At 39.3% G+C, this 16,588-nt stretch overlaps 1 protein-coding gene across 1 annotated transcript in view; it reads left to right on the forward strand.

Moving 5' to 3' along the window:
* The window catches only part of CNTNAP5 (contactin associated protein family member 5), a 269,482-nt gene that overhangs the window by 173,481 nt on the left and 79,413 nt on the right, over nucleotides 1–16,588 (forward strand). The window contains exon 12 of the mRNA XM_058839980.1: nucleotides 5,197–5,316. Coding sequence (XP_058695963.1) covers nucleotides 5,197–5,316 — 120 coding nt within the window. The remainder of the gene's footprint in view (nucleotides 1–5,196; nucleotides 5,317–16,588) is intronic.

A 16,588-nucleotide genomic window follows, 5' to 3' on the forward strand; every position in this document is an offset into this window, starting at 1 on the left:
TGCTTAGCCATGTTACAAATTTCAGCTATGGCAGGGATAAAACAATCCTTGGTTTAAGGACTGTAATTAAAACAGGTGGATGAACAGGTTCAAGATACTTCAGAGAATTGAACAGTGATGCAATTCCTCATATTTAAAACCTTTCAGGCTTGTGAAGCATATTGAATAAAGGCTGAATTTTCAACTGCAGACCCAAACCAAGAGTGACCCTGGCCCTTTCAGACCTGAGCATGGAGTAACAGAGAGCTCTTGCATGTGCTGTGGCTGGCCAGCCATAAGGATCTTGATACAGAAATTAGGAAATGAAATTCTGTAATGTTTTTATGCACAAAAGGTCAAAAAATGGTTTTATTATAATGATATTAAAATCTGATAATGCTTTTCTGACACTGAAGTCTGAATCATGGATCTATAGCTTGAACCATGACTAATCAAAGTGAATCTTTATAGTTTTGCAAGGATATTTCTGTGGGGGGTGTAGTGTCTTCCTTGAAAAACATGGGATGTGTACATTTCAGAGCCATAGTTTTGATCTTTGAGCTTATGAATGTTTATATTGCAGAAAATATGAGAAAACACGTAGAACTGGGTGATGTTGTTCTGACTGGAGATAAAGTGTTTATTTTGTGAATGATGATCAAAATTTGACAAATTATTTCCTAAGCGCCTGGGAAGATGAAAAGTGAGAACTAATGGAAAAGATAGGCATTATGATCAGTGAGTAAAACTGTGCTATAAATGAATGTTCTGATGTGATGAGCTGTTGATCTGAAAAGCTAGTGCAGCTTGAGATACTTGAGACTGAACGAGATAGCTGAGGGAGAAATTTGGTATATGAGTTTTACAGAGGATTGTAAGGGGCTGGGAGATAGATATCTTGAACTCTGTCAGTACAGTGCATCCTGCACACCATCAGCACAGCCCATCCTGGCAGGTAGGCAGGAGCACAGATAGCACTTACTAGAGAAGCAGCTCTTGCTCTAAAGAATAGGGCTCTCAGGCTGCACCGCTTTCAGCTCTGGGAGGATTTTAAATTTCTTTGTGAAACACAGCAGTAGCCTTTAAAAAAAAGTCCTTATAGAGCAAAATGTCAGCATAGGGTCTATTCAGTGTTATAACTTAGAAGTGGTTCTGGAAAAAAAAAAAAAAAAAAAAGCAATAAAAGACATTCTTTGTGACCAAGTAAAACAGGTATTTCTGATGTATTTTCCCTTCCTAAATCTGGGACCTCGGAGTCAAGCTGTTTCTTGTTTGGTTTTTGTGGTGCAGCCAGTTAGCAGGAACAGCCCTGTGACACCTTTTACACTGTTTTTTTTTGCCTCGTGCTGTACTTCACCCTAATGCTTTTAGCAGCCATAGCTGCCTGTGAGATCCAGGCCAGGCTTGCAGGGGGTGGTGTGGGTTCATGGGGCTGCTGACATGGCTTTTTGTCCAGCACTATCAGAATGCAGCTCCAGGAATCAGCCGCACCCTGCTGCCTGTGGGAGCTGCAGAGCCTCTGCTGCCTGGCAGCGCAGCTCGCTCCCAGGGGAAACAGCATGGGCTCAAAGTCCTAAACTCTGATTTTCAGTGTTTCTGGCTCTCTGAAACAAATGGTGCTGGAAACCAGAATTTTATCTTCAGCAGCTGGTGTTAAGCAAAATTAGCCAAAAAAATACCGCCTAAAAAAAACACTGGTAGGGTTAGAGAAGGAAAGCTGATCTTCCTTCTATGAGAGAAAACACAAGTTAAAGGTTTCATTTTTGAAATTATGTTTTTAAAAATGTATTTTAAAGAGGAAACAAGCTTTGTATGAGCATCATGTTCATGCTATTTTTGTTGTTTTGGTTCCATTTGGGTGAATATTTTACAATAGGAAAACAAATTTGAAGGAACAAAATTATAAACGCTATTGAAATACTTCATGTATTCCATACTTTCAGTGGAAAAGAAAAAAAAAATCACAATTTTTTACTTTTTTTTTACTTTTTTTTTTTTTAAATATTGTTAAAAGTAATGTTTGAAAATTCATGGTGGGTTCTACTCTGAATGAACTGAGGAATAACCTCTCCTTTATTTAAAAAGGTGCAATTACTGAAAATGCTCTTTGCCATTAAAATATGTGCACCTGTCAACAGCTCAATCCATACCTTTGGTGCTTGCTTTTTGAAAGTGGAGCCTTATTATATCTCTAAATTGTTGGTGACTCTTTAATGACAATTACAAGGATGGTATCCCTAGCATTCCCAAAATGAACACAACTCCATCTACATCAGAGAAGCCTGATATGAAACAGAACATAAACATGAAGGCAGTTTTCAAAGTTCAGGTTCTGGGGTGTTAACAGTCACAGCTGACTGTTTTTTTACTTTCATATAATATTTCTGATTGCAAAAAGAGAAGAATGACTACAAAGAGATCTTCTTTCATGGACCCATAAAGATGGCTTCAAGTTGTTGTTACTGGCATAATAGGGCCTTTTTCAGCAAATGGAACTGCATAACTTTGCAAGCAGTGATCTCAGGCCACAAAGGATTTGAGCAGAGCTTGGAATAGTTGGTGCACTCAAAATGTCTGTAAGGGCATTTGCCAGTGACTGAAAAACAAAAATAATTTTCTTCTTGATGCATTATATAGAAAAAAATAGCAAAAAAAAAGAGAATTAAAATCAATGGCCCATCCACTTCCAATCTAGAAGTGTGCAGTACCAAATGCTACAGAACAGGCATGTGAAACTTTGTTTGCAGGCACAAAATGATCTACCCACCAAAACCGCTTTTCACTAATCATGATGGAATATGTTTTATGTGCTAGAGCTGAAGGTTTATAGCCTTTTCCCATTTCTTCTGCTTCTTCCCAGCATGTAGCGCTGGATTTCTCATATAACTGGAAAGCAAACATACCAGGATGGATTTTCTTCTGGCAGACATAACTGTAGTTTTATGGAAGCTTGTGTATCCTTTCAGATTTACACCAGTTGAGCACCCTTAGCCTGATTTCTAGCTCTATATAGCCTTTTTTTCCCTAAAGTTGCAGTGACAAAGGGGCCATCTAAAGGTGAGTAGATCATCTCTGTTTGAATCTGCCCACATTATTAATGGCAGAATCTTCACATCTTTCCTTACTAATTTGAAAAAAAGTAGATCTGGGCTTCAGCCAGAATGACAGTCAAGAAGAAGAACACTTAGAAAGAACAAGTTGTGATGAAGAATTAGATTCGCTGTGCCAGTTCACTGACAACATATTTGTTTTATGTCTCTACCCCTCGCACCATCCTTTGTTTTCAAAAAAACTCTCAGCAAACAATTCAGAGGAAGCAATAGGCATATTCCCTAATGAGACAAGATGAAGTGTCCTGTAACGATGATGACAGCAAATTCACTAAGTGAACTGCAGTTTAAGAACTTTGCAAATTGATCAAACCATGATTCCTTGGTTGCTTACTTAATTGCCTGTTACCATCTCTCTCCTGACCTCCATATGCCCACTGCTTCTGTCAGCACTTCTGCAACTCAGGGACACTGTCAGCCCCTCAGGTTGTGAGCACTGGAAAAATAGGTTCTGGTTTGGGGAATTTATTTAACTTGCATATAATACGTGGTCTTGGCCAGCTAGCACAGTGGGAATTTAGCGATACTCTGGCCTCCTACCATGCTTGAACACATCAGGCTGTGAGGAAAAAGCTTTCCTAATTCTATTTATTATAGGATGGATGCTAATTAAGGCACTGTCTCATCAGGTGCTGAGTACTTTAAGCAGCTTCTTAACCTTGGGAAGGATAGTGCTGTTCTTGTTTAGCACTCAGTGATGTTCTGTTGGCTGAAGATGCCTGGTCTGGCAATAAATGTGCAAGGGAAAGGCATATTTTGGTGAGTGTACAAGTGATTGAATGGTGAGACTCTTAATCCACAGCCAGTTTGTACCAGAGCCCCTAGAAGTGTGCTTCTATTTTGTTGGCAGAAGTGAAGAAATGTCCAACATCTAAGTGATGAAGATACACTACATTACAGCATTCTTCAGACAAAGCTGCTTCAGGGCTCACCATTAATGCCTTTTTGAGAGTTTCATTAGAGAAGTTTCTTTAAGGGAATGAGGGAAAAGGAGGGATGCGAGTCCCTGTGGGCACAGGAGTGGCACTATTCCTGCTGCTGTGGAGAAATTGCTGTCTTCTGCAGGGACTGTGTTTAGAAATGGTGAGGAAGTGCTGGCCTTGCCATCAATCTGAAAAGCTCGCTGAGTTCCTTTCAGATTAAAAGAAATTAGAGCTTTGCAGTTGTATTTGCAGCCTCAACACAGCAGTCATAAACTGTTACAGAGAATAATTTTGTCAGTATAATCAGGTATGTGTTTCAGCAGGTAGGGAGAAAAAAAATCAACTCTCCGGAAATGAGATTTAAGGTTGTTGTTCAAGGTTCAGGATCATACATGTGACTTTCTGGTACCTCTGGACTGGTACCACTGGTATCTCTGTGGGAGCTTTCTCTTTGCCCCATACGAAGTGACAGTTATACCTTTCCTGAAAATATGCCTTAAATACAAAGATTGTACTGACCTGTGGGTTTTTCTTCCTTCTTTTCTTGCTCTTGGTGGCCTGCTGTGCTTCTTTTATTAACCACTTGGATTTTCATGGGCACTGTTACTCCAAGAGAAGAATATTGATAAGCAGAGAGAAAGAGTTAGTTGTATAAAAGGTCTAAAGCATAAAAATATCATCATGTCTGAGCTGAGCTTTTCTGCTGGGGGACAATGGATTCAAGTTGCATAGTAGACTATGGTAGGGCTTTAATGTTTCCTGTTAATCTTGCAGGGAGGATGAGGAATGGCAAAAATATCTGTTATCAGTGTTGGAAGACTTAAGTGTATGCCTAGGTATGCCTAAGTGTATGTAGGTATGTCTTTGAATTACCATACATGGATGAGTATATTTATCACTCCATAACTACATGTGTCACATTTGAAAGTTCACAGTCCTTTATTTAAGTATTTATATACTTTAATCCAAAATGAAGCAAGTACCTGTATCTTTAAAGCCATCCTGTATTAAGTTCAAGGAATCAGTTAAACAAATGTCTGATTTTGACCATGGATTGAGGCCCAAATGCAGTAAGATTTCACATGCTAATCAGCTAACAGGGTATGTTATGATATTAATTAACACAGTACTCACCTATAAGATGTGTCTGTCTGTGATGCAATCACTCTCTCTTTCTTTTAAAGCTGTCTATGAGCAATCCTGCGAGGCTTACCGACACCAAGGGAAGACATCAGGTTTCTTCTACATTGATTCTGATGGAAGTGGACCACTGGGACCACTCCGTGTTTTTTGCAATATAACAGGTAATGATCTAACCTTGACTTGGCTGCCTGATGTCGGGTCTAATTTGATTAGAGATGGTCTGAGTAGAATGACAGACACGTCAATAACGCAGCTCAGTAGTGGGGAAGAAGCAGGGAAGTTGTAACCGAGGTTTCACTTTGAGATGTCTCCTTAAATAAGATTGATGTGAAAGTGATTTTTAAAATAAGTTTGAAGGACTTGCCTTGCTAAGTGATGTACAACAGTGTCTGAACCTTATAAAGGACACTTCATAATATCATAACTTTTGATGTTTCTTTTTTACTAAAGAGGTAGAAACTTAGAATCCAAACCATTCTTTTGTAATTGAATGGTTTCTCTGCTTTATTAGAACACAAGGGCTGGGAATTATTATTAAACTTCTCTGACTGAGCTAGCTATAAATTAGCTGAGCTTCTAGTCTGACATAGGCAGCAATGCATCCCCTCATACAAGTGTGCTGCCTTTGGCACAGAGTGAAGCCTTGATTGTCCCTGGTGTTTGTATGGAGGAGAATGCACGATGATCTGAGGAGAAGGGACACCAAAGAGATGGGTAGCAGAGCAAGAGCTTGGCAAGGTGACCTGGTGGTTGAGGCTTTTTAACTTTACAGTTCCATAGGTTTAAAATAAGAATTGTTTCAAATGAACATACCTGTCTGGTAAATTCTCCCCTTAAGTGGGTCCTATTTTGTATACAGGACTGTCAAGCCAAGAGTATGAGGAAAGGTTACACAGCCCTATTGTGGATGGAGATAGATGGTAGGGCTCCCTTTCTGCTTTTTATGTTTGAAATGGAGGCGAAATTTCCCCCACTGTCTCCTGTTTGTCATTTTTTTGCTTCCTGTGGCCAGGTGCCGATGAAGGAATGTTTTATTACCCTTTCTAAATTGCTAATTCTGGCCGATCTACTTTGCCACATATCACCTCCACACTCAGTGCTGAAAACCGAGGACTCAGGATATTCATATTTTATCCTTAATCTCCTTGTACTTAAAGTGCCACAAATTAAATTTTCATTTTTATTTAATTGGGCAATGATTATGTTAATTAAATGCACAACAGTTAATTATTAAGTATGTTTTTTATTCAAGTGTAACAAATATTTAATAAGATGTGTCTCCTTCACTGTTGAATCTCCTAAGAATTAAAACAGAGTTTCACCTTTCTGTCTGAATATCCTTCCTTGATCTTCAATATGGGAAATGTGCTCATTTTTATTATTTATCATATAAATATGTGTGATCAAAACATTGTCAGTGCTTTTTATCTCTGCTGAAGTAGTAGGATTTTTGACAAACACCTTGCATTTGCTTTCCTCAAATAAACTTTATCTGGCAGAAATCCAGAAGGCATATACCTGATTTTCTCTCTATCTGTAATGAACTTGCTGACATTCTTATTTTGGTTATGAGAAAAGTGGAGGTGGGGAAAACTGACAGAACTTCCTCGCCTGGAAAACTTATGCTTCTGTGTCAACTAAATATGGTTTGGGTGCCTTAATCACAAGAGCTTTATTTTCCCTCTGGGATCTTCCCTTATTGTTATTCTCATAAAAATTGTTTACAGTAATCGATTAAGTGCAGAGTAGGAAAAAAAAAGGTTACGTTGTGTACAAAGGGGTGGATCCTCAGTTTGCTTCTTTTTTCAGATGATGCTTCTGCTTAGTTTTCTGAAAGTACCCCATATTCTGGGAAAGGCAAAATACAAAATTCTGTGTTGTTACACTAGGTACATACAAGGAACAGAAAAAATAGTATTGTTCAGTGACATATATCTGTACCACAGTTCCTGTGAATAGAAAAATGTGGATTGTTGTGAAAGTGGATGACTTCCATGTGTGGGGAGACTAAACAAATTAAAAAGATGGTTGGGGGGAACAGTCACAGGAGAGTGTGGAGATCAGAGAAAACACATAGGAATTGATTCTTTTTCATCATATGTGAGCTAGGAGACACTTAAATGATTACATAGCAGGGTTTGGGAGATTTTTGTTTATTTGCTTTTTCCTGATGCAATGAATTCAACTTGAAACCAGCACAGGACAGCAAGGGGGCTGATAGATCAAGAGAGGGAGTAAAACCCATCTGGAAAAAGCCCCAGTCCTGTCTGATAGACTCAGGTGTAAATAAACACAGAGGTTTAGTTGCAGCTTTCCACTCAGGCAGCTGTGAGAGGGTGACCACTGGGAAGTGGGAATGAGCGTCAGGAAAACCTTTTGGCTTCCTGGGGTATCTCTTCACCCTCAGAGGCAGAGGTGGGCTCCTGGGCTAAATAAATCTTTCCTTTTACTCAGGCTGGCAGTTCTTTCTGTATACAGTTCAAGAAGCAGTAACCTCTTTATGCCCAAAATGTGTTCAAGCTGAAGAATTTGGAGGTGGAATGGAAAATTCAGAGCAATGATTCGTTTAGCGTTTTTAAAAGTGGAGGTGCAGAGAGCTGATGCCTTCTGGGAATTATAGTGCCTTTAATCTGTGAAGGATGAATTCAAAGAAGAAATCAGACCATCAGAAATGAGTAGCATCATTGCATTTAAAGAAAAGTGTTTTTCTAAATGTTCACTTAAATATTTTTTTAAGTTCTTTCTAATTTAAGTTCTTTCTAATTTTTTTAAAGTTCTTTCTAAAGCATTTTTACCTGTTTAATTGAAGGGTTTCAGATAGAGAACTTGTTTTTAACAAGCCAGTTTTTAACTGAGACAGATAAACACCAGATTTCTTGCATATTGGTGTCTGGTCATAGGTATCCAGTGTTTGATGTGGATATGGAAATATCAACATTACAAGTTAGTTTACAGTGTTTGTATTTGAGTGTTTTTTCTGCAGCCTGTCAACTTTAGCAGCCCACTGGTGAATAGAAATTCTGAACAAAGCAGAAAAGTGTGATTGTGTGTGTTGAGAGGGGAATTGGACAGTTATACAAAGAGGGAGATAGAGATAAGGGAAAGGAAATGTTACAGGGAGTAAAAAAAGAAAAAAATGTATTAAAAAAATAAAGTCAATTTTCAGCATGGCAAGAAATTTAACGGTAGTGTCATAGAATATCTGATGAATGGCTGATGCTAGAGTGGCTAAATGTACTTATCCACTGTCTGAAGAAGTGGCTGAAAAAGCAAGGTGACAAAAACTGTAGATGACGTGCTGCTATTCAATAACATGCTTATTGGTCAAGAAGGGAGAAGAGCATATGAAGCACTTTAAAAGGATCTTACCTTGCGGGCTGTTTATTTCTACTGAAGGTAAAATATGTTGTTGAAATAGGACATTGTCAGGAGCACTAATGTACCTAATCAAAGGCATAGAAAGATGTACAAAGGGAGGTTAAAAGTAAATAATCCATGACTATTTAGAATGGGAAGACTCAAAGTGACTGGGCCTCACCGACAGAAGCAATGCTCATTTTCATTTTCTTACAACAGGAGAAGAGAGACAGTTCAATGACAATGAAAGACAAAAACCTCAAAACTAGATCTAAAAGGAAAAGACAGCAGCTTATTAACATAATGTTTTCTTCAGCTTATATACCCGTTGTACACAAAGCAAAGTCACTTTCACAGGGAAATTCATCAGTTGTAAGAAACACTGAGGAATCCACACCAAATATGCCCCTGTGTGTGGGGAGCTGAACCAAATGTATGTGTCCAAGCCATGACTGGATGTAGCTGGATGCCATGAAGGATACCACGTGATGTGAATGGGTCCATGCAGGGATTATTAAATTGGGGTGGGTGAACTGAGTGCTGTGGGAACACATCTGGCATGTTTCCAGGGCCATCCACATGGGAATGTAAGGTAGCTATGCACGCTTTTCCTGGCTCTCAAATCATCCATGGAGGTCTATGGCCACGCCTATTTGACATGAAGTGGAAAAAGAATGTTTTGTGTCATACTTTGGGGTAATGAACAGCCAACGGGGCTGGGAAAAATTTTCATTGTAGGCTGGTTGTTTGACAGTCAGCCCACTTGAATTAATCTTAATTGAAGATTCATAACAGTCAATAGAAAAGATGACTGATAGACCCTATGAACCTCAGGTCTGGCAGTCTTTATATCATTGTAAGGCTCATTTTTTTTTTATGCTGCTTAGAGATCTATTGGTCTGTCTGGAGTACTACTTAAGTGCTAATTACTGTGTTCTCCAGGACAAAGCCTGTAGACATGCAATCTACCTCCATGTGCTTGTTTTGCTGTCCTTCTTGAAAAGTGGAATGACCTTTTGTCATCTCTTTCTGAGTAAATTTTACCCTTGAAATCTGAAAGATTTGCTTACAGTACACCTGAGTCATCCTGTCACTGGAATTCTCTACTGATGCTATTTTACAGTATTCAGACCCTGGGCTATCAAATCAATAATGCTTTGAAATTGCCATGGCTAGATCAATGGTACAGTTTATCTTTGCCAGATATTTTTCCTGTCCTCAAATAGTTTGCCTTTCCTTTCTTACCTTTTTTTTCTTCCAGGATTTCAGTCTGGGGAAGGATGCAACCTTATCTCAGGTCTTGCTGTTGGTCCAAGATCTGTTTTTGAAACTGCCAGAATGAAAAATACATTAATTAAAAAAAATATATCTTTACTTGTTGCAGATCATTTCTGTTTTATAGTCTCATCTCAAAGTGCAAATACTGCTAATTTCTCTGATGCAGGAAAAAGGAAGTTTTACTTTCTGCCTCAAAAAAATGATTTGAAACTGTGTCTAAATCTCAGAAAAAGTGATTCCAATAAGATGTGAAGTAGATTGTCCAAGTTATACTTGCAATTTTTTACAAATTGTGTCTTTGTTTTTTCATTCAGCTAACAATGATTAAGATTTTTATTCTTCCCTATAGTACATATCCCCATTGATATTCCTAAAACAATCAGTTGTATTATTGTCCATGGCATCCATCTTTCCCTTTGTTTCCACATGTGAATCTCAGCTCATCTGCTTATATAATTAATATAATTTATATGAATTTAATTTATTTTGTATAAGAAACATCTCCTTTTACTTCATATAGCAATTACACAGATGCAGGAGTCACCAGGTACTCAGCCCTTTTTGCATTTCTTGTGAACTTGGGAAATTGTCATGTGAAAAGGAGGGCTTCCCCTGGACAGGCTGAAGCAAGACCAGATAGGAGGAGGTCATGCCCTCAATTCTGCCTTTAATACCTACAGCTGTAGGAATTTGGAACAACAATTTAAATGGTCAAACTCCCTTTATCCTGTATCTTACTGTCTGTAGTTGTGATTGACTTTATCACAAGAGAAAACAACAAATGGAAATCCCTTACAAATTATTTACTGCTGTTTAGATTAAAGGCAGCCCTTAAAGATTTACAGTTTATCCCCCAAACACTACAGGTCTTTTGGCACATTGTAGTTTTGACAATTGATGTTTCTCTTTTGAATTTTCATTAAATATTCTTTCAGAACCTTATAGAATGAAAAAATCTTTAATGTGAATATTATGTCAAAGGCACTGTACTGTCAACAGCTGCCTTGCTGCTTTCAGTGAAATTGTTGTTTTTCAGATTAGTATGATGGCAGAAGTCCTGAAGGCTGCCTTCAGTGTCACATTTGCAGGTGGCACCTAAGGAAGTTCTAGTACTGAAGAACGTAACTAGGTATTTTTCACTAGCCATTACCTTTTAACAAAAGTTTACTGCAACTTCATGCCTGTCCTGCCCCATGTGCAGTGCTCAGCAGTTGGAAGTAAGCTGTGGCTCTGTCCAAGTCACTCCAGGCGTCTCGGTTGCGAGGGGTGGATCCGTGTGCCCCAGACACGGGTGTTTCCTGCCATGCTGAAGCCCTGCAGGTGTCATGCCCTCCCTCCTGGAATGGCAGCTGAAGAACAGCAGGTTTGCTGTGGCCTCACCTTGTCTGCCAGGCTCGTGCAGTTCTCAGCCATCACAAGACATGTGAAAAGCATAAACCTGATAAGAGTCTCAGCACTCGCCCTAGGTGAAGGAGGCAGAGAGGGCTGCAGAGTTGTCAGAAGTGAGTTGTAGTGAGTGGAGAAGTGTCCACTCGGCACTGGGAAATAGATCAGTGACCGTCTCTTCAGTTCTTGGAGAGGAATGTTTCTTCCTGCTCATTGTGAGATACCCTCCCTGTATTAAGGAAGAGCTGAAATGGAGGATCATCGGGAAGTAGGCTGGCATCACAAGGGTTTGCCAGCTCTGGGCTTCTGCACAACATGGGGGAGGAGGGTGAAAGGTGTCACAAAAGTGGTGTCTTGTTGTCATCCATCAGAGACATCTAGTATGGTCATTCTGCTGAGTGTTGCTTTGAATGCATTGCAGTGCTTCTGTACTGGATGGACATGGCTAAATCAGAACTTGGGAGAAAGCTGATCAGCAGAAAACAAGCTGCAGAAGCATGTATTGCTGGGTCAGCCAGCAGAAAAAAATATAGACACAAAAATAATAATGGCTTTCAGAGAAGACTCAGAAAACAGTTCTTTGGAGCCAGTGAATTAAAGCTGTCTGTGATAAGGAATTGGTCTTTTAATGTTCTTTGAGAGGAGTGTATATTAGAGCAGCTGGGTTGATCTGCCACTGCAGCTTAGAACAGTACAGTGTTTAAGAAGGAAAGTCTTGTCTTTTTTGTTGTTGTTCTTTTAGTTATAGGTACAGCATTCAGGATAAAATTTGGCATTCATTGAGGAGCAGTATGAAATAACTCTCGGAGCTCATACAATGCATTTATTTTTTTCTCTCATGTAGCATTTACCGTATGTTTGGCTTGTTGGCAATTTAATCAGTCTGAATAATCTTGTTTTGTGACAAACCTCCTAAATCACAAAGGAATGATGCAGTTTGTATGGGTGGAATGTGCTCTACAGGGATATTTCAAGTTGAAGAATAAAAATGAGAATTAGACAATACAGAATTCATTGAAAGCCAGTTTTCCAGCTGCTCTAATTTCCCACAATTTAATTTGTGTGCCGTCAAAAGCAACTTGGAGGATTCCAGCAAGATGATAGAACTATGGGCTAGGCTAAACAGAGAGTCTAAAATGTGCTTAATGCATTGCACTCCCATGCTGTAAAAACATCTCCTAGGGCCAAATGCAGACAGCAGAATATCCTAGTGAATTAGACCATTAAATAAAACTGTGAAGTCATAAAGCTGTAGCATTACCCTGAAATTAAAGCATTGTCACCTTTGAATTATGGAAATAATTTAACAAGCATTTAGGAAATCTGCTTTTCAAGGCTGCATTTAACTATTCCACATTATACAATAGAAGATGTGGCTGCAGTCTCCTACTTGGTTTTGAATGACTTCCAGCTTGTGTTTGGTTTGAAATTTTACCAAGCTGAGAAAGTAATAAAAGAGTGGAATGGAGTAATAGAAGATAAAAATAAACAGTAACCTATGCCTGGACAACAGCTTTTTAATTCTCATTGCAGATTCACAAGTGCAAGGAGAGCTCATTAAGTGGAGTAAATAGGAAACAAATGTGTAGTATGGACAGATGTAAAAATATCATGATAACTTCTTGGTTGGAATACATGAGAAGAGAGCTTTATCTGTGTAGTTTAACGATATCCAGGTATGGAAATGACTAAAAGGGGGTAGCGGCACTCAGCTTGGTTTGCATCTGTGATTACAGTGTCGTTGCTTAAAAACATAATGTAAACAAAACAGAGCAAAGAGTAAATAAAAAGCCTTGCATTATGACTCAGGAACAAGTATTTGAAGCCCTATTTTCAAAAGCTGTGGGTGTTACTGGTGTAGAGGTGTGTCTCTAAAAGCAAATGCGGAACACGGAGCTAAGGTGCAGACAGATGTTGCATTGTTTGCTGGAGTGATCTGTGGGCACGTTCAGATGGCAGCTACGTGTCTTACACAGGTCCTGAACCTGCCTGAAGTGCCAGATCACAGATCAGTGTCAGGAGGCTTCAGAGGACCTGTCAGTCGAGTAGTGAGGGTAGAATGCCCTGACCTCATTCTGAGGCAGGCAGGGGTATTTTGGGAGCAGCCCTAGCTAAACTTGTGCAAGTCAATTTGAGAAAATAGAATGATCTTTTTCTGGTCTTTGTTGCCAAGCTTGAGGTGGAGAAACTGGGGTTTGAATAAACTCCAAGGGCTGATCTGAAAGGTGATGATCTTCAGAAGAAATGCTGGGATTATTTTTGAGTGGTCTTCTGATCTGTGGAAGCAGATGCAATGATCTTGCAATGGTCTTGGAATGGTTCAAAGATTTACTGCCCTCCAGCTCTTAGTAACTTCTCTCTCAACCAGTGGAGGTGCAGGAGGGAGCAATTTTGGCTCTTCTACTCTGTCCAACGCAATTGAAAATTTAAGTCATTTCCAGTCACATTTGCTGCATTTAAACAAAAAGGTTTCCTTTTGAAAGAAGGAACTTTGTTTTCTGAGCTGCTTTTACTGTGATGTGAAGGTAATCCTCTGTTCTTGTAGCAGGTTGTGTTTGACTTTGTTTGCATTACCTTGCCCCTCCAGACCTCACGTGCTGCTTTCTAAAATGGAAGTACTCCTTACTCCTTCCCTGGGAAGCGGGAAGAAACATGATTGAGATGGTGGAATAGATTTCTCTTCCTTTTCCTCCTCTTGCCTTGTTGCCACCAGCTCTTTTGTATCTGTGCTGCCCTTCTGATCTGAGGTTTGCTTGCTGGTGGCTGTGACTTTCCTGTCACTAGATCAATGAGAAAACCAGATTTTTTTTTTGAGAGGCTGAACTGATGGTCACCTTTACTTCAAAGGTGAAGCACAGAGGGTAACTTTGAAATGACCACTGAAGGATAGATCTGGTCTGTAGAAGTATTAAGCCTAACAGACTAGGCATGTGTAGATTAGAAAATCTGAAATTTAATAAATTCAGAATTCTTCTCTTCTGCTATAGCTTTTTAAATTCCATTATGATATACTTGCTAAATCACAATTACTTTGACTACGGAAAGAAATTTGATTTGTTTTTCCTTTCCTTTTGTAAGCAAGAGGATGGAAAAAAAGTCATCTTATTTCTAAATGATCTTGTGGAGAAAAGTCTAGAATGTCAAAGTTCACATCTCAGGACAGCTGTGTGCAGCTGTAATGATAAGACTGCTGAAAATTAATGAACAATGATAGAGGAAGATAAGATGAAGACCTGTCACATTGCCTGTCCAACACTCCTGTTAATGAGTACTGGCCACTTACAGTATGTTTGCTGATACCTTGTCAAACCTTATTTTAAACATGTCAATTAATTATATTTCCAACACTTTTTTTGGGAAGACAGGTTTGTGCTATGCTATTTTTAATCAGCTTTTCCTAGTGATTGTTCTTTGCTTCTAAATTTCTAGCTCTTGATGCTTTTGACTTTTCAGGTACCCACATGGCACCTTTCTTGATATACAGCCTGGAAAGTACAGCAGTGTTAACCACTGTACAGCTAGAGCATTAGGCTGCTCTACTTCCTGAGCAGCACTGTAGCCACTATTGTGAGCATTGATTTTATTGCATTTTCTTAAAATTATGTTCAGAACTCTCAGTGGGGAGGTGCTTTTGACAGCCCACCTGGAATTTTTATTCTATCGTCTCCTGGTGTTATGTCTCACACTATCAGCAATTTGGTGTTTGTCTTTTTAGCAGATATTTCAGTTAAGGTAGATGTTAAACTTCTGTCAGCTTCTGTGAGAGGAAAGTTAACTTACCCTCAACTGCTTCTGAAAAATCCACTGTGTTCTTGTCAATATTGCCTTCAGAGAGCAAAAAAAACCAGGGACTGGCTGATAAGGATCACTGCTTTAAGATGTACAAGATGTCTGTTACGAAGTCATTGAAGTACATTGTGTTGGAAGCAGTATATGTGCAGGACTGTGCACGGTGTTGTGCTAGTGTTCACTGTGGTTACAACAACTGGGACAAGTATTACAAGCAATAAATTTGCAGTATTTCTTATCATTTAAATCTGAATTTTGTGTATCACACGTTGCAGCAATGTTTCTTTGAGCTCCAACTCCAAGGGTCCACAAGCAGCTTCCTGAAGTCAGTAAGAACCACAGAATTGCAGACTTATGAGCAAACTCTCTGTCTACCATCACAGAAATGATGGGAAGGTTGTGCATGAATGTGTGGTTTGCTGTGTGTAAACTGTCCTTACAGTTAATGCAAGTTAATTTTTCTGTGACTTGCAGCCAGGTCTTGGAACAGACCTCTTTAGATAGTCTCCAGATGGCTGTTGTTGCTTGCCTGTCATTTGAATGCCTCCATAACAACAATCCATTAAATCATCTGAGTGTCTTTGCACAGACAGTCCATTTAGGAGTTTTATACACCTATTAGCATTCTGTTGAAGTAATCTGGAGGATATATTTGTAGCTCAGTGAAAAATACTTTCGCTGCAATGCATTGTAGTGTCCACAGAGCTATTTGGCTCATCATACCCGTGTATTGGGGAGTTACTGGAAAGGTCAGGCTCTGCAAGAACTCAGGCTGGGTAATGTGGTAAAACCATCCAAATCCTTAAATACACAGTTTTTAAGATCAGCTTAGAAAAGATGTGATTCATTGTTATCTATCTGATGAAGCATAAATAACAAAATAGAAATCTATTGCCTAGATCTTCTTCCTCTGTGTGTTTCTGCAAGTGAGATCAAAATCTCCTTCTCATCAAATGACTGAAAATTGCTGCCTTAAATTTTTGCCCTGTCAGTATCTTGTATCCTCCCTAGGCAAGCAGGGTCTTTGATAAAAAGAAAATTTGCTGGATGTGACTCTTATTAATAGTGTTGGGCATGTGCAGGGCTCAGTCCTGTGAATCCTCATTGAAGAGCTTGTCTTTAACTCTGTGTTGGTTCAGCAAATTGGCCGTTCAGGTCGTCCTTTCTACCTTGCCCATTGTTATACCAGAATTAGCTGGGAAAAAGCCTCCCTGGAAGCCAATTGCTCCTAAGTGTGGTGTTCTCATTATACCAGTGCCAATGCAGATTGTGAGCTGGGTTGTAGGGTGCAAGTTGTGCTTGAGCCTAGATTCTGATTTCTGTCACCTACACAGTCACTGGCTCTGCCAGTAAATGAAATGAAGGAAATGAGAATGGGCTCCCCAGCATGGAAAAGCATCAATATTTAGAGTTAACTACAGATGCCAAGTCATATGGTGTTCTGTACCATCATCCAAGTAGGGCATCACTCAACTTATATGCAGAAAAATCTGAGAACAGAGTGAAATGAGTGATCTGACTTCCAGCTGGGTGGTAAGAACATACTCTCAGTTTAACTTTCTGGCAAGAGATTGTGCTTTTTGCTCATGGCGAGTTTGTGCAAGCTCATCAGCTGCAGTTCTC

This window comes from Poecile atricapillus, chromosome 5 (assembly GCF_030490865.1).
Source record: "Poecile atricapillus isolate bPoeAtr1 chromosome 5, bPoeAtr1.hap1, whole genome shotgun sequence".
NCBI lineage: Eukaryota > Metazoa > Chordata > Aves > Passeriformes > Paridae > Poecile > Poecile atricapillus.